Below are 21,834 nucleotides of genomic sequence, written 5' to 3'. Positions count from 1 at the left end.
TACTTCATCTTAAATCCCTAGGGAAGAGCAGGCAGAGAAGGATTAGCTAAGGAGGGAATTTCTTTCCCTCCCTCTTCAATCCCCATCTACAGGGAGGGTTGAGAAGTATGTTTGTGACCCTGTGCCAGACAAAGGGCTTCAGGAGCCTCTTGGGTTGGCAGCATTAATATGGCCGTGCCACTCCCTGTTGGTGCTCATGTGTATGGAAGGTAACTCCAAAAACCTGTGTCACTCTGAGAGACAGCAGAAATCCACCCATGTGTGCACGTGTGTGTCTCATACCTGATTATCTGTTTGCCAAAGCCTTTTGGCTCTAAGGTCTGTGTTGTGGCCAGCAGGAGAGCCAGGACTGCAGGTCCAGCCCCTCAGTCACTGTGGGAAGGGCCTGACCTGAGCTGATATTTTTTGACTTCTCATAATTTTTTTTCTGCTCATGCACTGGGCAATAGTCAGCACTTCCTTCTGAGACTGACATCCTGCTGATTGCTGGAGAATAACAAAAATTCCATAACTTTCTCCAATTCCCTCCAAGATTCCAGTTTTCACCTCAGACCTTTGCTCAAAAATATGTGAAGCAGCTTCAGATTTTTATGAGGAAACATGGATTTAGGGAAACAAAGGTAGAGTTACCTTTATTTCTCTGTGCCTCATGTACCAATAGCACTTTTTGAGAAGTGGCAAACCATGAAAACATGTGCTCATGTCCAGGCAGAGTGGTAGGTGGTTCAATAGTGGCAATTAAGGGATCCAACATGGGTGAAAATTTGTAAGAAAATCCTTCAAAGGGATTTTTCAGCCCTCGAATAGATGCAGCATTTTGCAGGACACAAAAGTTTCCTTTGGGGGGAAACCAGGCAAGGATGTCCTAACCCTGTTACTAGGAAGGTGAAAATCCCTCTTCAGAACCAGCAAAAGTCCCAGGTCCAAGTCTGAACACAGTAGCAAGAATTGATGCTTTAAGTACTGTATCTTACTGGTATCTTCCTCTTTTAATCCAACCATTTCTCTCCTCTCCCATATTCTCGCTGGTAATTTGCCTTATTCAGAAACAAACACAAATTCCTGGGAATCTCAATAGCTACAAGTGGGTTGGAGATTTCTCTTTAAAGAATACTGCTAAATTAGTTTGGGGTATGACTGTTTCTTCCAAAACAGTATTAAGTTTTCTTGGCTGCCAGTGATAAAGGGCTCACAGTGGCATAGAAACACCGAGATAAGAATAGAAAGCCAAGGCAGGGCCTCGCAGCTCCTCAGAGCGTGTGGTATCCCTGCAATGCCCCTACGTCAACACCATGGCATGGCAAAGAAATGCTTAAGGATGGACGCCACAGCCCTGATCCCGGTTATGCCCTGCATCCCAGCAAGGATGTGAGGCCGGTGATGCTCACAGGGCTCATGCCTGCACAGACATTCCCAAGGTATCTCCTCAGAGTGGTAAGAGAGGGCTTTCCTTAAAAGGTCTGGTATTTGTGGCATGTCAAGAAGCCCTCTCCCCAGGCAGAAGTTATTCCAGTGGGGAGCTTAGAGTTGCTTTCCCTGGGGATGGGGATGTTAAAGAGAGAGGGAAGTTGCTGTCATGAATGGTCATCCTGAACTGCAGTATGCAAGGGCTGAGATGCTGCTCTGCAGGAGAGGTAAAGCAGAGATAAGAGGGGTTAGGGATAAAAGTAGTCCTGATGGTGGGATAGGTGAACTGGAGAAACAGGGGAATAAAAACAGCTCTCATTGGATATCCAGCAGGGGTGTTTATCACCATTTCAGTGAAAAAACCCCTCTGTAAATAGCAGATAAAGAGTTACTGGAGAGTACGAGAACGGTGCTGGCAGTGCTGGCGTGAGCAGGGTGTGATACACCATCCCAGCATGTCAGAGGGCAGTGCTGAGAGCCCAGTGACACAGGGCCCAGGGAGAGAGTAATTAAGCATTCACTCGGTTTTTATTAACCCTTTATTAACTTAGCACAGGAACACAGAGAACAAGGCTATGCCAAGCAGACGGTCAGGTCTGCACTCACCTTCTCTAAACACTCGGTACCCAATAAGTTGGGTGATGAGGTGATGCTGGAGCCCTCCCTAAGGACAAACAACCCCACAGCAGTTGGCCCACTCGGGAAGACCACGTCCCCAAACAGCAATGCCACTCGCAGCTGTCTCTCAGCAGAGCTTCTTGGCATTTTTTTGGTGCCAGGAATAGAGTCCTCCACATTCCTGGATTTTTGCAAAGCCCAGAAATAGCCCTGAGCTGCCTTGGGGCAGATACTCAGCTCTGCCTGAGGCTAAATTTTCCCAGCCCTTCTCAGAAGCTCTTTAAATTACCTGGGGGTTGTGCTGTTGCTCCCACAAAGTCCAGCAGACACTGAGGAGCCAAAAGTATTTGCAGAAGTGACAGGAGATAATGAATCTTCAGTTTGGAGGTCCTGGAAATTGCAAAGAGATCTGATTTTGAAACTCAAGGACAGGAAAAAAGACACTCCTCAGTAGCTTTTCTCTTCACTCCCCTCTCACTCCCTCAGATTTGCAAATGTAACTTTATACATGTGCAAAATGTTAATTATTAGACTATAATTTAGTAGGCAATTCCTAAAGCATGAAATTGTAATTGAAATCTTATTTCCTCTTCAACACAGCTGGTCTTTAGTCACATTATTTTATTTTACTTCTTTGTTTAGCACCTTCCTCTGGTTCTGGCACTTTTCTTTTCAGCCCATTTACCACCCCAGAATTCATCTATTAACTCTGTGCAGTAGAGCTCCTCAAGTGAATGCAACATATGGCTGGCAGACAGAGCAAAATCTTTCTTAAACCCTTTCAAAAGAGAATGATTTATATTTTTTATGTGTGTTACTCATTACATTTATTTTCTATACCAGAGATGCCCCTCATGTCCAAATCATGGATGTATTGTATGTGATGCTGTACAAACTTATTTGAAAGGATAAGGTGTACTCATGAAAATTTGGAATCAGAAAAAAAGTGGTGTTAAGTTGTATGAATTTTGTCAGTCACCTAACTGTAATCAGTGCTGTTCTCTACATCTGAGTTGGTATGTGAGCCTGTGAAAATCTTTCTCCCTTTTAAATGTTGACTTCTAGCCCACAGAGTTTTAACAAACAGGTAATTTGGATCAAACCCACATGAATTCTGTGTAAAAAGAACATGTTTACAATTGCCACTCTGTCACATAATAGGCCAACCCATGGCAAAAAGAAAAAAAGCTTGAATTTCAAATCCCCACGGTCCTTTGTAGGACTGAAAATGAGAGAAAGTACTGCAGTTTGCAAACAGAACAAAGTGTGATCCTGGCATCAGGAGGGAGCACCCATGAGGGTAAGCAGGTGTTTTAGAGCATGACTCATCCTCAGGCTTTACTAGAGTTGGCCTAGAATCCCACTGAAGCTCCCTGTTGCATCTTCTTCCCGTCGTTTTTCATCCTTCCTTAGGAGGAAAACACATTGTATTTTAACATGCTCTAAAGCCTCACAAGTGGGTCATGAGGCCATTGAGAAATAGCAAAAGATGCTCTTCCCTCCTCAAATCCTCACCCTCCCAGGACTACCCTTCCCTGCTCACCTTTTTGGCAGCCTCCAAACTGGAGCAGCAGGGAGCCTGCCCCACTTTCCACACCTCCTTCAGCATGTGTCTCCTCTGGCAGAGCTTCCCTATGAACCAGTGCCACTGGCACAGGAGTAGGGGCAGAGATTTAAACCTTTCCTCACTGACTGAACACCCCCAATGGGCTGCCAGGCTCCTGGATTAAGCAGCAGCACTGGTTTCCCAGCCAGCTTTTGTAGGTGCTTACCCATCCATGTAAATTCCCCCAGCCCAGCCCTGGAGCAGTGCTGATAATTAGGAGACACTTTTGTCAGGGAACTGATTCTCCGGGGAGAAAAGCTGGGAGGAGGATGGGACAGATGTGATTCTGCATATGCAGCTGCCACATCCAAGGACAGAGGCACTTTAAAACAAGGTTCCCATCTGCAGGGATGTACTTCCAGCTTCAGGAGGGGTCAGTGAGCTGCTGATGTTTCACTGACGTGCAAGCCAGGGACAAGCAGGTGGGAATGGGGACACACAACCAGTCATACAGCCTGGGTCAGGGGGCTGAGCTGGTAGTGACCATATGATTTGGGGTAGCCCAGCATTAATCCCAGGCAGTGGGGAATAGCAGCCCCAAATTCTCAGGAAACATCCAGCCCAGAGCACCACAAACCCAGCAGCATTTCCATGTCAGTTCACTTCCATCCCCTTGGAAAAGAAAGTTTGCTTTCACAATGGGAAGAAATACTTGTTTTCTGGCCTGATTTTTCCCAGTGCTAATCTGATACAGGACATGGGTCCCTTTGCTCCCACTGGCCTTTGAGTATTGAGTTCTGAGTCCTGCACCATGGGATGCACCGAATGCACAAACAAGGAGTGAGACCATAACATATCTGTGCTTCATAGCACAGGGCATGCCAGGTACAGAAGCCAACATGGCAAACCCAAAATTGACCTGCAGAGGAGCAATGTCAGGCAGCGACAGCGTAGGCGATGGAGGATGCCGGATTCAGGGTGAGATGCTCTCACAGCACCACTCCCTTCAGCAAGTGATAGAGAGGGACGGGACGCTGGGCAGAGCTTGCCCCACTAGACTATCCCTTTCCCTCTGATTTGTGCAAGCCCCATGCGAGCCCCCAGTGGGCTCGGGCTGGTTACACAACCCCCAGCTCACCGACTGCCCGTGGGGTGCACAGGGCGACACAAAGGGCTTTGCTTAGCAGCTGTGTTTGCTCAGGGTGGCTGATTTTGGGAGTAAAGCCGATGACATGTGGTTGGCCAGGCGACCCGGGAGACTGGTGCTGAGCTTGCAGCTTCCTTTTTTAATAGGTGACTCAGGCACTCAGTAGCTCACTGGGGTTGGTGGTGGGAGCTGTGAAGGAGTGCCAGCGGCAGAGGTGGTGGACACCAACAGGTGGGTAGCGTTGTTTCTTTATAGGATAGAGTGATTTAAATAGAGAGCAGAGTGACACAGAGCTGTTGTGTTACTGGTGAGATGGGGTTTTCTCAGGGGAGAGCCAGGAGGGAGAGGTTTTGTTAGTGATTTGTTTTCCACTTGTTCAGAATTGGCTGTCAGATGTAACATGGTTATGGTTCAAGAGACCTGTAATAATATCTTCAGCAGGAGACAGAGCAGTTGAGGGATTCCTGGGCAATAATTGAAGAGGAAGTGAGTGAACATTTAGATGAATATTTAAGTCTTTTTTCCCCTGTTGCCTTGCTTTTCCCCCCTCTGACTTGAAAGATCAGTAAGTACAAACAAATACAAGGAATTCTTTTCCCCTGTTGCAAGTTTTCAGGTCCCACAGCCCTCCCTGCCTGCCTGAGGTGCAACTTACGGGGCAGGGAGGCTGTAAACTGAGCCCGAACTGCACATAGGTTGGGCATGGGAAGAGCAAGAAACCCGACAGCTGCTCCCCATGGACAGTCCTAACATTGCAGCCCCTCACACGAAATGTGCAGATTCATCCGGCGCCAGACACTGGCACGAAGGACATTTTGCGGACAAACGCCAGCAGGGAGGAGCATTCCCTCCATCCTTCACTTAGACAGCAGCGCCGTCGGCCGCGGTGCCGGCCGCTGGGCGGGACGGGAGGAGGGGGTTTGCAGGAGCTCTTTCTCTCCATTTTAGCTTGCAGGCGATGCTTTAACGTTGGAAGTATCTGGTTTAAAGTCCCTGGGGCTGCAGTCAGTGCTGGTCAATCAGCGCTGCGCGGGATGCATCACTCAGCCCTGGATCGGATGCCGAGCGAGCCAGAGGAGCCCTTTTGCTAAGGAAGGCAGAAATGCGGAGCCCAGCACAGGGTTCAGACTGGACTTCCATCTCGTGCACAACAAATAACACCCTAACCCTGGTCTGCATAACCTGGTCTGCTTTAGCATTCCCACCTGGGAAGCTCCCGGCTCTCTCCCGGGGGACTCTGCAGCGGCACCTTGCTCACAACTCCTGATACGTCCTCTGTCCTGCTTGGATGTCATTCTCCACACATACGTGACAGTTCAGCCTTCTCGTTAGCAGAATGAACTGTTGTTCTTTAGCTCTTATCTATAATTAGCAATTTGGACAGTGGCAGCAACCTCTTTCGTCAGGAAGAGACGTGTGGAGCGACCAGACTTTGTGGCAGCGCAGAGCCAGCCGCCTGCCCGGCGGGTTGGAACAGCCCCTGTCTGAGGCAGGAGGGTTTGTGAGCAGTGATAAGCAAACAGAGGACTGTGCACAGCCTGTGCATTGCAAAAAAAGTCAAAAAGGAAAAGGGAAGGAAAAAAAAGAAAACAAAGGCAGTGATAAGGGAATGGCTTCAACAAAAGCCTTGTATCTAATTATATCTGTCATTAAAACAAGCCCTGTGGCCTTTCATCTATCCAAGCTAACGGATGGAGGACTAGGCAGCACTGATGCTATGCTATTTTCCACTGCATGGACTGGAAATCTTCCTTCAGTGGCATTGTTCGTTCCTGGCTGGAGGGGCACAGTGCTTTTCTTTGTGCAGTATCTCAACCTACAGGCCTATGGGTCAATATAAATTATATCATCTCAGCAGTAATACCCATGGACTAGGGTGGGAGGAGACCATTAAGCATCCCCAGCCCAGCTCTAGGACATAGGGTTGCTTTTGCTAAGCATTTCGCACCGAAGTGGTTAAGCATAGTTGACTTGTGTCAGCCTAAGCAGGGTCCTTGCCTTGCCATGAAGTGCTCCCATCTCCTAGAGGTTCAAGAGAGCCAAGGGCTTCTGTTCATTTTCACAGCCAGAAAGGCTTGGTTTCCTTTCTGCTTTGAAGCTAGAAAGGCTCACTCTCTCCCCACTGCTCTTACTGGGGGGCTTAGCCAAACCTCATTACTGTGCAAGGAAGAAAGCTTCTGTTTGCCAGACTGATTGGAGCCCTTTTTGCCTTTCCAGTAGGTAATTCAGCAATTTAGGAGAAAAGCAAGAGATTCCCACACGAGATTTTTCAAAGCCCTCCTCAAAGCTTTCTGCAGCCCATTCAGCAAATGCTGCAAGGACCCTCCTGATTTCCCTAGGACAAGGGGCACAGTTTTAAAATAGGAGAGAGTTAAGTTAGAAATTAGGAAGAAATTCTTTACTGTGAGGGTAGTGAGGCACTGGCACAGGATTTCCAGTGAAGTTGTGGATGCTGGATATGTTCAAGGCCAAGCTGAACAGGGCTCAGAGCTACCTGGTCTAGTGGAAGGTGTCACTGCCCATGGCAGGAGGGGTGGAACTAGATGACCTCTAAGGTTCCTTCCAACCCAAACCATTCCAGGATTCTATGATTTCCAGGGTGCTGTTCCTCTGAAAAAACCAGGACCTAGTCAGAGTTTGGAATGTGTTGAATTAAGTGGGGGAAAGTGAAGCAACCAGAGTATGTTTGCAACCTCATAGCCAATCTCAAGATGTACCAGGTCTGCTCCAGCCTTGCCACTGTCTCCACTGGCTGTAGACAGATAATGCCTTTTGACTCAGTGTTTAAGCTGCGGAGAGCAGAAATCAGGGTGAGAGGTGCCACATTTACATGGTGACTTAGCAAAAAAAAAAAAAAAAAGAGGCATTACAGAAATGTCTTCTTATCTCCTCCTCTGGTGTCCCAGTGAACTTCAGCAGAACTGGGCAGCTAAATCTGTGTTGCATCCCACTAGTTCCTCATGTATCCAGTCTTGGTTTTAAACCAAAATGTCTGCACATCTGCAGGAGCAGCTGGAACAGAGGACAACAGACATCTTGGGGTTTGGCACCTTCCGGCAACACACTGGCCAGAGTCTGACAACTCACTGAGGTCCCTCTGCTGTTTTTTTCATGGCTTTTTCTTGCATGTTTGTGCCCACAGGGGCACAAACCTAACAGCCCCTGAAAAGCTGTTAATGTATAACATTAGCTGTTGTCAATTTATAATAAAATCAGAGTACATTTCCTTATATATTTAGAGAAAAAAATGGAAAATCTGAACTTAAAATGCAGAACATAAAGGCAAAGAGTCATTAGGTTTATTATTTACTAATTCTCATGATTTGGGGACCAAGATCTGAGGGCAAAGAATGCTGGAATTATTGCAGTGCTTCTAATGTGCACATATTAAAAAGTACATCAGCCCTTTTCTGGCTGTGAAATAGCTGGATTTGTGGAGAGAGAGCCCATTGTTCAAACAGAAAGCATTGCAAATACCTTACTAAATCCAAATGCAGCACTGCAAGCCTGCAGAGAACAGGAGAACCTTCTCGTGTTTTTCCAGTGGTAACAGAGAAATTACAGCCCTGACTAACCTGGAAAAAGGAGATGCATTATATAGGAATAAAGCTCTATGTATGTCTGGGAGGGGAGATGGAGCTGGCCATCAGCATTAAATCCATTCATTTTGACATGAACCTCTCTCTGGGGATGGACTCAGCTTCCATCCTCAGTGGGAGGGGAAGTCCATGCTCTTTAGGGTGATCAGGACCAAGTATTTGGATGGAGTACAACAGGAATGAGGCACCGTGGCCTGAGCATCATCCCAAAGTGTGTGACTGTTCCAATCATCCAGTCCATCTGTGCAGACCCCAGAAGGTCTGGTTAACAGATCACCTCCTTCCCAGATGGCTATTTTTCTATGAACCCGATAAGGGCAACCTCAGCTGTAGTCACCTTCATGGCAGACATCTGAACAAAGGCAGAAGGAATGCTGAATATCTCAGCAATGCCATGCTGGTCTTCAGTGGGGGCCCCAGTGGGAGCTGATGAAGCTCAAAATATCTGATCTCTAAATTGAAAGTAGGATTTGGTCCTCTGGCTCTGCCAAAGGCTCCCTGCTACAACCTGGGGCAAGTCTCATAGCCTCTTCATCTCTTCATTTCCTGTAATGGTTTCCCAGGGAAGAGGTGAAGGTAAATGGATATAACTGCTTGTGAGGGCACACCCATAGGAGAGTGGTGTGGCCACAGAGCAAAATAAGTGGGAATTGGCTCACGTTGAACATGTGTAACTCCTCCTCTGATTCGCCGGTGTTTGGTGATGGCCTTGTCCGGAATGTGTGTGGGCACTGTGCCCCACGAGCAGGACGGTGGCATCAGATCACTGCCGAACCTGTTACTCTCACCCAGGCTCAAAATCCATTTCAGCCATGAAGAAAGGTCGGAATGTCTGTGTTTTCTTGCTGAACCAAAAGGGCAGGATGCTAAGTTTTGGGGGACCAAGGCAGGAGCTCCCAGGGGCATTGCAGAGCCCGTGGTAAGCGATGCTCACGGTCCAGACTGGCCCTGCCCTCCCGCCTTTGTCCCGTAGCTCACCACGCACGTCTGTCCCTGTTTCAGATGATCGGACACGGTCATTTTTAGACACATCAGACAACACTATCCACATACTTCAGCAAGGACGAGGGAGGTCCTCTGCACCCTCCGTGAAGGAGCTGTCGGCTCTGTATCTCTCGCAGACAGCTGCTGCTGACGCCGGCAGCCCCGCACAGCCGGTAAGCACCAACATCCTCCCCCACACAAAGCACCAGCGGCATCCCAACAATGTCCCGCCCCAGCAAGTGGTTGTAAGAGGGTGAGAGAGAACGTGTCTGGTTTCTTAAATATGCAGAAACACAGCGTTTGTTTTTCCAAAAATGACCATCTTTCCCTTGTCACTTGCCAATTTTATCCAATGGTTGATAAATGTTAGCAGAGGTGTTGATATGTGTGTATGGTATTTATAAGCTGTGTAAAAACATACACATGTTATATACACCTTAAATTCAGTCATGCACATACATACCAAGCACACACACATCTACATCCACTAGCCCATATAGCTTATTTATACATAAGATGTCTTCTTTATGTGCACAAATATATTTACACACTCACATTCATGGAAATACTTGGCACAGAGCAACACCTACATCTCCATGTCATCCCCATCCCTACACACACACACATATATGTCCATATATGCCACACTCTGGCATAACTTTATAGTGCAACCTCCCCATGTTCCTCTGCTTATGGTCCTTAGTCTGGAATCCAGGGATTTAATCCTCCACTCCAGGCTGATCAATGGGACATAGGATAATTAAAGTTATAAGGGTTATGAGGCACATTTTCTCCATTTTCCCAGTTTCGCTGGTGATCCAAGAGTAATGTGGGATGGGATTTCATACCTAGACCTTTCCTGCAGGGACGTTCATGCTCCCTCCCACTCTCAGTCTTTTATGGGGTCCCTGTTTAGAAATGTTCAGTCTCTTGAGTGTGTCTGAGGGATCTGTACTGGAGGAGTCCAGATTGAAGCAGTCCCAGTCGAAAATAAATGAGAGGAGACTGCAACTGAAAAATTACAATTGGTTAGAAGCCTAAGAAATTTTTAAAAATCCAGAACAATTAATTGCACATCCATAATTCAATTACAAATGTAGATCAGGTTTAATTTTCAAAAAAATATGCATTAAAAAAATATGGGCTAAATCAAACTTTGGAGACATCAGCGTTAGTTTTGATTTCCCCTAACTCTAGAATAGGTTTTTAGGGTTTTTTTATTGACTGAGAGTATAGGAAACATATTTTTGATCAACCTGGAATAGGATTGTTTTTCTCACCTGTGCAGAATTGTCAGTGAATCAAAAAAGAAAATCTGGCCTGCAATGGTTTTCAGGTCTCTGTAGTTGGTATATACCTTAATACACATAAATACATAAATATATAGATATAGATAATGTGTCTTCCTATGCAGTTAAATGTCATTTCTCCTCATTTCTTTTACAGACTACTGTGAAGGACAACTCCATTCACTCTCCCCGAAGACAGGAAAAAAGCAAGGTAGGAAACATTTAAGATAAGCACCGTTATCTAACCAAATATTTGTGGCCTGTGAGTGCGATTTAAATACCCACAAAAGGCAGCAAGGAGCACTTTCATACTGAATATAGCTATCAGCTGCTCAGTCACCCTTCCCCATGTTCAGAAGTTCTGCAGAGAACAAAAAAATCCCCCTTATTTTAAAAAGTGCATTCAAAGTAAGTTGGCTCATGCGAAAGATTCGCATTTTACACTTGCTGCAAAATGTGCTTATTTTGGTATTCTGAGTGTGGGTTTCTTTTACTAATGTTCAAAACTTATTTTTAGCCAGAACAATCTGCGTGTAACAGAGTGAAATAACACTGCGCTCCATTGCTTTGAGCAACAACTAATAATATTCCAGGCATAACTCCACAGACGTAACTGCACAGGCATGCCAAGGATCAGCAGATCTGTTTACTGAAAGGAAAGCCACCAGGATTACAGTCTCTTTTAAACAGTGATTAAAGGTTTCAGCTACCTTCCCTGTGGATAAAAGCCCCGGCAGAGCAGGTTACAGGTACTCAGTTCAGTGTTCTGTGCTTAGGATTTCCAAACTAAGGAGCAAAAATGCAGAAAGGGAGGCTCAAAGGTAGGCTGGACAACCACAGCCCTTCTGTTCACTGCTGTGAATATGAGCTGAGCTCAGACTGACTGAGTATAACCAGGTTTAACTTTCCTGGCACCCAGCTATGGGTGTTACCCCAACCTCTGATCCCTTAGCCCTGCTTTTCCTCCTAAGCAAGCACAGAATTTGGCCTGCTGTTTCCAGCAGTTCACAAACCTTAGTTTAGTTAGTCCCATAGCTGCACAAGTCTGCAAGTGAGAAGAGCTTTATTCAAGTCTCTCTCTGATTGTATAACTGTCCATCTATTCTTGTGTAAATGGTGACATGGGATATACATTCATGAGTCCAACAGAAGAAATCACTGATTGGATTCCTTCCTTCCCCAGGCCTTCCTTCCCCAAGCCCTCCCTCCTGAGCCAGTGGGCAGCCCATGGTGCTACCTAAAGCTCATTGTGCTACCTCACTACCCAGCCTCATCAGCTCAGTTTGACACTTTTGTTCTCTCTCTCCGTACTTCTGGAGATCTCGTCACAAACAGCTCCTTGACTTTCTCCTGCACCCATATCCTGTGTTCCCAGGCTCCCTGCAGGCCCTCTCACTGCCCTGGACACCTGGGAGCAGGAGGGAGAAGTTAACTTATAGCTCACTACTTTAAGACAGCCTTTTTCATGTCATTCTTGTGGTCACTCTCTCTTGGTGGCACAGTCCCAATCTGGCACCTCTGTTATGCTGTAGCTGGACTGAATCCTGGGGACTGTAGACTAACCATCTCACCTGGATTAGAGACCTTGCTTTGAGCCGTTGCAGTGGAACCATTGCTAACACCAAGCCTGGAGCGTGTGCAGTGGTGTGATGTTCTGGAGTGCTGTGTGCTACTGAACCAAAGGTATGGAGCTTAGTAGGTGCATGGAATTCCCTTGTTGGCTTTTCCCTTTGCCGTTCTCACTATTAACGGCCTTGGGGTTGGCGGGTAAGAGATGATTCTGACATTTAAAACTGTTTCCCCAAAGATGTCAGAAGCTCAGAAATCGTCTAAAGTTGCCATCAAGAAAATGGAAGACGACTTGCCTCCCCCTCCCGCTGTTGGCTCAGTCCAGGTCATCGCTCCAGGGAGTCAGGATCTCAACGCGCTCCCTGTGCCTCCTCCAAAGCAAGCCTTCTCCAAGTTCTACCAGCAGCGCCAGGTGAACGAGCTGAAGAGGCTCTACAGACACATGCATCCTGAGCTCAGGAAAAACTTGGAAGAAGCCGTGACTGAGGACCTGGCAGAAATGCTTAATACTGAAGATCCCAATGCACAGGCCTCTGTGAACCTGGATAAAGTTCTGCCAGGAGAGGTTCAGTCCATGCGCTGGATTTTTGAGAACTGGGCACTTGACTCCATTGGGGACCACCAAGCCACCAAGAAGCTGGCAGAAGAAGAGATCATTCCTGGTGGGGATGTGAAAAATACTTCCCTGAGGTTTGAAAACCAGTCAATCAATGGATACAGCCTGTCAACATCAGCCAAGGTGTCAGAAACAGACCTTGCCAAGGGGGATGTTCGTACTGCCCGGTGGCTTTTTGAAACCCAACCACTAGACACATTAAACAAACTGTATTCAGATGAAACTGAAGTGCAGGAGGCAGTTCTCAAGGAGCCTTTCCAGGGAGGTGATGTGAAAGGGGCCACACAGCTCTTTGAAGCACAGTCTCTGGATGCTATAGGACGCTGCTCCTCAGTGGAGGAGAAGAGCATCCTACAACTCAAGTCAGAAATCCAGGAGCTAAAAGGTGATGTTAAGAAGACTGTCAGGCTCTTCCAAACGGAGCCCCTTTGTGCCATCAGAGACAAAACTGGGACTATCCATGAAATCAAGTCTGTCTGCCGAGAAGAAATTCAGAGCAATGCAGTCAGAACGGCTCGCTGGCTGTTTGAGACTCAACCCTTGGATACCATCAACAAGGACACTTCTAAAGTGCAAATAATCCGTGGGATTTCATTGGAAGAAATTGGAAGGCCAGATGTCAGTGGAGCAAGGTGGATATTTGAAACTCAGCCTCTGGATGCCATTAGAGAAATCACAGTTGAAGAACAAGACTTCAAGGTTTCGACAGATTTTGTCACAGGGGCAGATGTCACTAAGCAGCGACTGCTCTTTGAGACCCAGACTCTCGACTCCTTGAAAGGAGAAGATTCAGAAAGTGTTGTAGCCAAAGAACAAGTCATTGGAGGTGATGTGAAATCCACTCTCTGGCTATTTGAGACACAGCCAATGGAAACCCTGAAAGACAATTTTGAGGTGGGACGTTTAAAGAAAGTAGAGCTTTCAGCAGAGGAGAAAGGAGATGTGAAGCAAAGAAAACATGTCTTTGAGACCTGTCCGCTTGACAACATCTCCAAGGCATTTGAGGAAGAAATTCCAGCCACCAGCATGGAAGAGGCAGTGAAAGGGGATGTGAAGTCTTTCAAGACCCTTTTTGAGACTCTCCCCTTAGACAGCATTAAGCAGGCTGATGCTGAGCCCATCACCAAAGAGGAGGAGAAGATTCCAGCTGGCAACGTCAAAGCCAACCAAATCCTGTTTGAGACAACACCTCTGTATGCCATCAAGGATAGCTTTGGCAATTTCCATGAAGTCACCTCTGTGAGCAGAGAGCAGATTGTCAGTGGTGATGTCAAGAACTACAAGTGGATGTTTGAAACCAGGCCCCTGGACCAGTTTGATGAAAGCATCAAGAAAGTGGATATAATACGGGGGATCACAAAGCAAGAGGTGGTGGCTGGTGATGTCAGAACAGCCAAGTGGCTCTTTGAAACTCAGCCTATGGATGTCATTCATCACAAAGCCATGGAAGGTGAGGAGCATCCCTCAGTGAAGCGGGAGGTCTCCCAGCGGGGGGATGTGAAGACTTGCCGGTGGCTTTTTGAGACCCAGCCCATGCATACCCTGTATGAGAAGGCTGAAAAGAAGCAGGAGGAGGACAGCAGTGTGCCCCAAGCTGATGTGAAGTCATACACCTGGATGTTTGAGACTCAACCCCTGGACTCCCTGAAAGGTCAGGAGGAGCAGTATTTGCAAGTCAGCAAGGCATACAGTCAGGAGGAATTACAGGGAGTTGATGTCAAAACTGTTCGACACCTATTTGAGACTGAACCCTTGGGCAGCAGCATTGTCAGCGAGGCTGACAGGAAAAAAACCATGCGGTATTCCAGTCGTGTGGAGATACAGTCTGGGGAAGTGTCCAGAGTGAAGGAGTTCTTTGAAGCTAAGCCCTTGGATACAGTCACCAAACCAAAATCCCAGAAGGATGCTGGGACAATTGAAGCTGGATCCGTGCACAAGTTCACGTGGCTCTTTGAGAACTACCCCATGGATACCCTGAAGGATAACTCTGAGGGCATCCAGGAAATCCCTCCAGAGAAGGATATCAAGGGGGGAGATGGAGGAAAGAGATTCGTATTTGAGACCTACTCCCTTGACCAAATCCATGACCGAGTGGATGAGACAGAGCTCCAGAAGATCCAGAAAGAAACCATGAGCAAAGCTAATGTGAAGTCCTGCACGATGCTCTTCGAAAGCCAACCCTTATATGCTATCCAGGACAAAGAGGGGAGATACCATGAGGTCACCTCAGTGAAGAAAGAAGAAATCATGAAAGGTGATGTGAAAGGCGCCCGGTGGTTGTTTGAAACTAAGCCACTGGATCAAATCAAAAAGGAGGAAGAGGTGTTTGTGATCAGGGCTGTCACCCAAGAGGACATCAAGAAAGGAGATGTCCAGGCTGCCCGGTGGAGATTTGAAACAGAGCCTCTTGACTCCTTCTCAGGGGGAAAGTTGTCTGTGCCTAGAACTGTAGATGATGTGCAGAAAGGAGATGTTCAGTCCAACAAGCAGCTCTTTGAGTCCCAGCAAGTGGGCCAGAAGAAGTACGTGAGGATGGTCAGTGTCAGTGACGTTCAGAGGGGTGATGTGAGAACATCCACTTGGCTTTTTGAGAACCATCCTGTGGACTCCCTGTATGGTGATGCAGAGAGAAGCTCATCCATGAGCACAGTGCAGAGAGAGGACAGCCAGAAAGGGGATGTGAAACGCTGCACCTGGTTGTTTGAAACTCAGCCAATGGACACCCTTAAGGACACAGAGGTGACAGCCAGTGCTGGGGCCCAAGAAGAGATCCCTCGTGCAGATGTGAAAAGCACAACATGGCTCTTCGAGAGCACACCCTTGGATAAATTCAGTGCTTCTGAAGGTAGCATAGAAATAGAACTGAAAGAAAGAACCATGAAAGAGACTTTAGAGACTCTCTGCAGTTGCCAGGCGATCCAGCATGATGGGATCCTCATTGAAGCCAATGATATGGAGAGTGTGAAGATGGTGAAGTACCAGCTCAGCAGCCCGGGAGCTCCAGAGATCCTGAAGGAGGAGGTTGTGGGAGGCCATTTGCAAAGGATTATGCTGCAGCTCCTGCACAGAACCAATGTGGAAGCACAGAGTGTGCTGGTGGAGGAGGACAGAGATGGCAAGATCAAAGTAAGCCCATTGCAGCTGCTGGACCAGTGTGAAGCTGTCAAAGAGGACTTGAGTGGAGATGTAGCAAAGGCTTTACAGGGCCTCCTCAGTCAAGACGCTTCCATCAAAAAGGGGATGGTCTTACAAGAGACAAAGTCGGGATCAGTGAAGATGACTCTCTACTCCCTCCTGTTCCATTCTGTCCAGCAGAAAGTCATCAAGGGGGATGTGAAGTCAACAATTGGGAACCTGTTGGCTTCTTCTCAGGAGCAGAAAGCAGCAGCAACCATCAAACGGGAGGACAATGAGAAAGGAAATGTCCAACTTTTTGCAAGCTGCATTGAGAAGGGAGATCTCAGCTACCTGAAGAATCTCCAGCAGGAGTCAGAGATACAATCCCTCATCAATTCCCAAGCAGAGCAGGAGACAGATGAAAGTGCCTCAGGGGCTGTGCATGGGGCTAACATCAGTATCTTAGCAAATAAAGAACAAATTGGGAAAGTAATTGCAGAAGTTGAGCCAGGGGTTACGGAGGGAGCAAAAAAGGGATTTGCATGTGAAAGCACGGGCAGAGAGGGTGTGTTAGGGAGAGAGGCTGTGCATGCAGCAGGTGTGACAGGCACCACTGTGCAATGTCTTGGGAAGCCCCTGCCCACAGTGATGGGAAAGGAAGAAATTCTGTCTGGAGGGCTCAAAGTGACTACAAGGTCGATCCAAAGGGTGGCCGATGATAGCAAGAAGGCAGAGAAAGAAGAAGCCACCACTGCTCATTTGAAGGAACCCAAAACTATGATGCAAAGCACATTTCCAACACAAGTGACAGCTCAGAGGGCAGAAGTGGATGGGAAACAGCCAACTATGGTGACTGGGGGAGCAAGCCAGACTCAGACAGAAGAAAAAGCTCTTGGGAGTGATCTCCAGGCTGCAATGCAAAGCCTGAGGCTGGCAACAGCAGAAGCAAAAAACATTCAACACCATGTCCAGAGTAAGTTCCAGAGGAACAGGGAGGAGGTCCACACAGCCTGCAGGCAGCAGACAGTCAGCACACAGGGGACAATGACCCTTCAATCAACCGTACACCAACAGGACTCTTCATCCACCAAGCAGGAGAGCAGCAGCACTGCCACCAGGACCACCACCACCAGAGTCCAGGAGGCATCCAAGACCCACACAAGCGTGTCTCAGAAGAGTGTAGCATCACACAAAAAGGTCAGTGCTTCTGAGGAAGTACAGGGCGGACAACTATTGAGCCAGGAAATCCAAGTTGTGCCTAGTAGAGATTTTAGCATTAAGGATGGCCTTTATACTGCCACACCTGTGAAAACCTATATAAACCCTTGTGTTGAGTCTGATTACAAAGAGCAATCAGTGCAAGAAGAAAGAGATGTTGTTGTCAGAGGGGATGTGCAGACAGCTATCAGAGCACTGCAAAGTGCCGCCACAGAACAGCGCCTGGTAGAAAAGGAGGATGTTGTCCGAGGTAATTTAAAGGCCACACTTCAGTCGCTGGAAAAGTCTAACGTTAATGTCTCCAGAGGGGACTTTAAAGCTGCTATGATATACAGAAATGCAGGGCAGTCCTATTCTGTGTGTAAAAAGAAAAATGAGACTCAAGTCACTAGTAACCAGACTGCTGTAGTGGCTTCAGGGTCACAGGCTGATAATGACTTTCCTCCTCCTCCCCCAGTTGCTGTGATGAAAGCAGAACATTGCCCACCCTCAACTAAAGCAGCAAGAGAAGGTGCCTTTCCATTACCAACCAGTAAAGATGAAGCCCAAGGATGCTCTGCACCACTCCAGCCCCCTCTTCCTACTCTCCCTTCTCTGTCCTGCAAATCCAGTGATCAAAGTCCTGCAGAGAAGCCCAGGACTCCTCCAAAGCCAGAAATTACTGCTCCACACAGGAAAAAACCTGTTCCCCCTCCAAAACCTGAGCACCTCTCACATGAGGCACATTCTGTCTCTGCAAGTAACAGCACAAGCAGATCGACCAAACCCATCCCTCCACCCCTGCCTCCAAAACCTTCAGGCTTGAGGGAGATCAGCATGCCAAAGCCTTCCCACACGGAGCTGGGATTAAACTGCATGGAAGTTCATGAACAATCAAGCTATGAGGAGGTTCAGGCAAAATGCTGCAATTTAGAGACCTCTGTGAAGAAAACTGTCACAGTTCAGGGTACAAACTTGGACAGAAAGGTGCCAAAATACCCTGCCAAAACCCCTCTTCAAATAGCAGAAGAAAAGTACAAGGCCAGCAAAGCAGGACAAGGAAAGGTGGAACCAGAGAGTGCTAAGACTCCAAAGCCAATAAAAAATGGAGTGGCTAGTTTTGAAGTCAACCAGGGAATGAGTGAGAAAGCAGCTGCTCCGAGGAAACACCCAGGTGAGGTGGCTCAGAAGCACAAAGAGCTGTGCCAAGATGAGAACGGGTGCTCTTCACTATCACCTCCAACTTGTCCTGGAAGAGCACAGACAAATAATGGGCCAGGCAAAACCGAGCCAAGAACCTCCCCTGTGGGTCAGACCACTTCTCCAAAGAGAGGTGACATTGCAAAAAATTCCTCATCCAAGGTGGAAAGGGAAAGTGGATCTAATTCTTATGGATTGTGGGATAGTCAGAGAGTTGTGCAGCAGGTGCATGAGAGGAGGCAAATGTCTCATTCAATGTCCTTCCATCAGCAGTCATTGAACTCCTTTGAGGAGCAACAGCAGGTGAATAGTTGGCCAGTGAAATGTCCTGATGGAGAGGCAGAGACACTTGCCCAGCAGAAGCCAGTGGTTGTTATGAGAGAAAAAAAAATGAGAGAGACAGAAGATGAGCGTCGGAAGAGGCTGTCAGTACACAAGGAGGAGATCATGAAAGGCAATGTCAAGGAGGCTATGGAGATCTTTGAAAACCTCAGGAGACAGGAGCAGCTACAAGAGATCTTGACTCGAGTGAAGGAGTTTGAGGAGGAGACAAACAAAGTGGATGTGAAAGCTCTCAAGAGCTTCTTTGAGAAGATCCCTGAGTGGGTTGTTCATCAGAAGGCCCAGCAGGCCCAGCAACAGGACAAAGCTGAGGCACTGACAAAAGAGGACACTGACAGTGTCTCCCCAGTGGAGTTGGTTTTTGAGGACCTGGAACGAGCAAGTGCTGAGATCATGCACCTTAAGGAACAGACACTTGCTCGGATCCTGGACATTGAGGAGGCTATCAAGAAAGCTATTTATTCTGTTTCTAGCCTCAAGTCTGAGTCAGACATTGCAGGCCTGTCAGGGCTTTTCAAGGAGTCCCTGGGGAACACCCAAAGCTCTGTGAGCAGTAGCAATATCCATAAGATCAGCATTGTCTCAAGCAAAGCCAAGCAGGAAGAAGTCACACTGGAAACAGGGGAAACAGCATCTGTGGAAGGCATAAAGGTGGCAGAAAAGACCGAGGCAACCAAGGCAGAGCTGGAGGTGCCTCGCCTCATCCAGTCTCGTGTCAGCTCTCCCTCCTCCCCCTCCTACATCTCCATCGAGTCTGCTGCCAGGAAACCATCAGAATCACCCAGGACAGTGCATTCCCCCCAGGATGTCCCTTCCCCAGACTGTCTTGACTCTCCAGGAAAGAGGGGTGCTTTTGCTCAGAACAGCTTTGGCTCCATTAACCATCCATCAGCTGGGTCTACTGGGCATGACACGAAACCCTTAGAGAAGGGACCAGACCCCACCCAAGCAAAAGCTGGGCTGAGCTCAATTAAACAGCACACCCTTGGCAATGCCAACCATCCGATCAGTGACAAAGAGAAGGGCTCTCTGGACACCTCCAAAGACAGCTGCCACTGTGGGAAGAAAGGAAGCTTTTCAGAATACTCCTCCCTGAATGTCTCCAGCCCACAAAATCCACGGAGGCAGAAAAGCATCTTGGAGCTGCAGACAGGGCCTGATGGCTCCAAGCTCTATGGAGCCACCCGGACTGTCATGGAGCAGTACGAGGAAATGGACCAGTTTGGAAATAAAATCATCACTTCGTCCACCACAGTCACCAAGCAATCTGAGACACAAACATCTTCCACATGTGATGTGGTTGCTCATCCCCAGTATGAGGTGTCTGCCTCACCCATGTTTCGGAGGTACTTGAAGAGCCCAGCCGAAGACTTCCACTCCAATGGGAGCTTTCAGGAGCCAGGAGTGGTTTTTGTCACCTTTGGCAACTCCAAGCCAAAGAAATAGGAGATTCTGGAGAGCAAGAGAGGACTCTTTGAAGCAGAAGACAAAGGCCACAATAAACACTACTCCTATTTCATCCACAACACACACAGGGATTCACCTACACCCTAAGGACTTCTCAGGGTCATCGTCTTGATGTTTGCATACAGACAGGACAAATGCAGTCTGCCTTGAAACTGCAGGAGAACAGCCCTCACCTGGCCAACCCAACAGACTTGATGCTGCACCACAACCCAGAATCCTGGCACTCTTAGAAGCACAAGGGGAAAATCCATCCGTGGGCACCTTAGGGTATCTTCCCCCAGCATTTGGCAGGGGGCTGGTGGTGTTGGATCAGGCTTCTCTGAACTACTGCAGAAGGAAGGCTGGGTAGGATTGAACCAACCAATCCAGTCATTGGCAAACAAACACCTTTAGGGTACCTTCTTTTTCTAAGAAGAGCATCCTACACACACATATATTCACAAGCTCATATGGATGGGTGGGTTTGATAAGCTTTCTCTTAGCCATTAAGAAAAGAAAAGTAAAAAAAAAAGTCTTGAATTGCTGTCACTATGGGGTTTGGGGGGAGGTATTTATCAGTTTATTTTTCGGTTCTTGGAAAGTGTTTGATGCTACTGGAAATTGTCAAGCCAAGACCTACAGTATTATCAATGCCATTCCCCCTAAGAAAGATGCTATGAAAGATTCTCTCCTTGAGTCAGAATGGTTACTGCTTTCCTTTGTTATTTTCTAGAATTGTAATTTATTATTCAATATATACAAAACCCTTATTTTAGATTTTCCATGCTTTCCTACATGTTTACTGTTTAAATTCACTTTGAGACTTTGTAAAGCAATTTTCTTATTATTATGACTTTGTTTTGTACATTCTCAACCCAAGATTTTAGATATTTTGTGGCTTTTTCTTTTTTTTTTTAACTTCTATTGCTGCGTTCTGAAGGTAAACATTACCTCTAAAAATACTTTGGTCTGGTTGAGTTTCTTTTGTTCAGTGCCTGTTTCCTTCCAAATTACCTAGAAATCATCTCTCAATGGACCAGTTAAATCACAAATTGAGAGCACTCCAAAGCACTGGAGGGAATTGGTCTATATCTGTTTACAATGTGGGTGGATTATCAACTCTGCAGAAGGAACGTTCATATTCTTGTCTAAAAAACTGAGTCCAAGGCAACATGGACACCCCAGTCCAGGGCTCTGCGTAGGTGTGTGGAGGCTGTGTAGGATGTGTACACCAAAAAAAGGTCTGAACCCTTGTCTGTGCCCATTTTCGCTGTGTGAGAAGCAGCAGAGGCTGGAGAAGGCTCCGTAAGCATCATGAGGAGGGGCAGCTGATGGACCAGACATTCCTCCTTGCTGTGCCTCAACTCACATCACACTGAGTTTGGGGGTGAGGCAAGTGAGCGAGGAGCTTGCTCCAGGTGTGGGGGTATGTGAGGAGCCTAGACAGGGACTGGATGGTTTCTCAGGGAGCTGTGCCCTACAGACTGGCTCAGACTTAGACCTTTTGGTTGATCTATGGCAAGTCATCTCATCTCTCAGTACATCAGTTTATCTTTCTGAGAATGGGACAGTAACCCAATTCCAAAACAACCCATCAGTAAGTTGTCATGGGTAATGTTTGCCTTTTTCCTCTAAGAAAAAGAGCCCACACTAATGCACTAAGAGCAGGACACTGGGGAGGAAGGGACTGTTCAGAGTCCACCCCTCCATGTTCCTGAGTCCATAGCCAGGTTTTAAAATAGAAAATATCATCTTGC

The 21,834-nt window shown here is 47.3% G+C and overlaps 2 protein-coding genes across 4 annotated transcripts in view; both read left to right on the top strand.

Moving 5' to 3' along the window:
* LOC139674300 (uncharacterized) overlaps window positions 1–21,834 on the top strand; it is a 45,591-nt gene that overhangs the window by 12,640 nt on the left and 11,117 nt on the right. For all 3 annotated transcript variants that reach the window (XM_071560488.1, XM_071560489.1, XM_071560487.1), the window contains exons 7-8: window positions 9,320–9,474; window positions 10,748–10,801. In XM_071560488.1, the coding sequence (XP_071416589.1) occupies window positions 9,320–9,474; window positions 10,748–10,801 (209 nt within the window). The remainder of the gene's footprint in view (window positions 1–9,319; window positions 9,475–10,747; window positions 10,802–21,834) is intronic.
* Window positions 12,398–21,033, top strand: XIRP1 (xin actin binding repeat containing 1). Its single transcript, XM_071560486.1, has one exon. The coding sequence runs from the start codon at window positions 12,398–12,400 to the stop codon at window positions 20,075–20,077; it is 7,680 nt and encodes a 2,559-aa protein (XP_071416587.1). The 3' UTR covers window positions 20,078–21,033.

The sequence above is a fragment of the Pithys albifrons genome, chromosome 7, assembly GCF_047495875.1.
Source record: "Pithys albifrons albifrons isolate INPA30051 chromosome 7, PitAlb_v1, whole genome shotgun sequence".
In the NCBI taxonomy this organism is placed as follows: Eukaryota; Metazoa; Chordata; class Aves; order Passeriformes; family Thamnophilidae; genus Pithys; species Pithys albifrons.
This window is presented reverse-complemented; position numbering and strand designations above follow the sequence as displayed.

Coding starts and splice junctions, on each gene's coding strand:
- XIRP1 (XM_071560486.1), top strand. CDS start 12,398: ATGTCAGAAGCTCAGAAATCGTCTAAAGTTGCCATCAAGAAAATGGAA.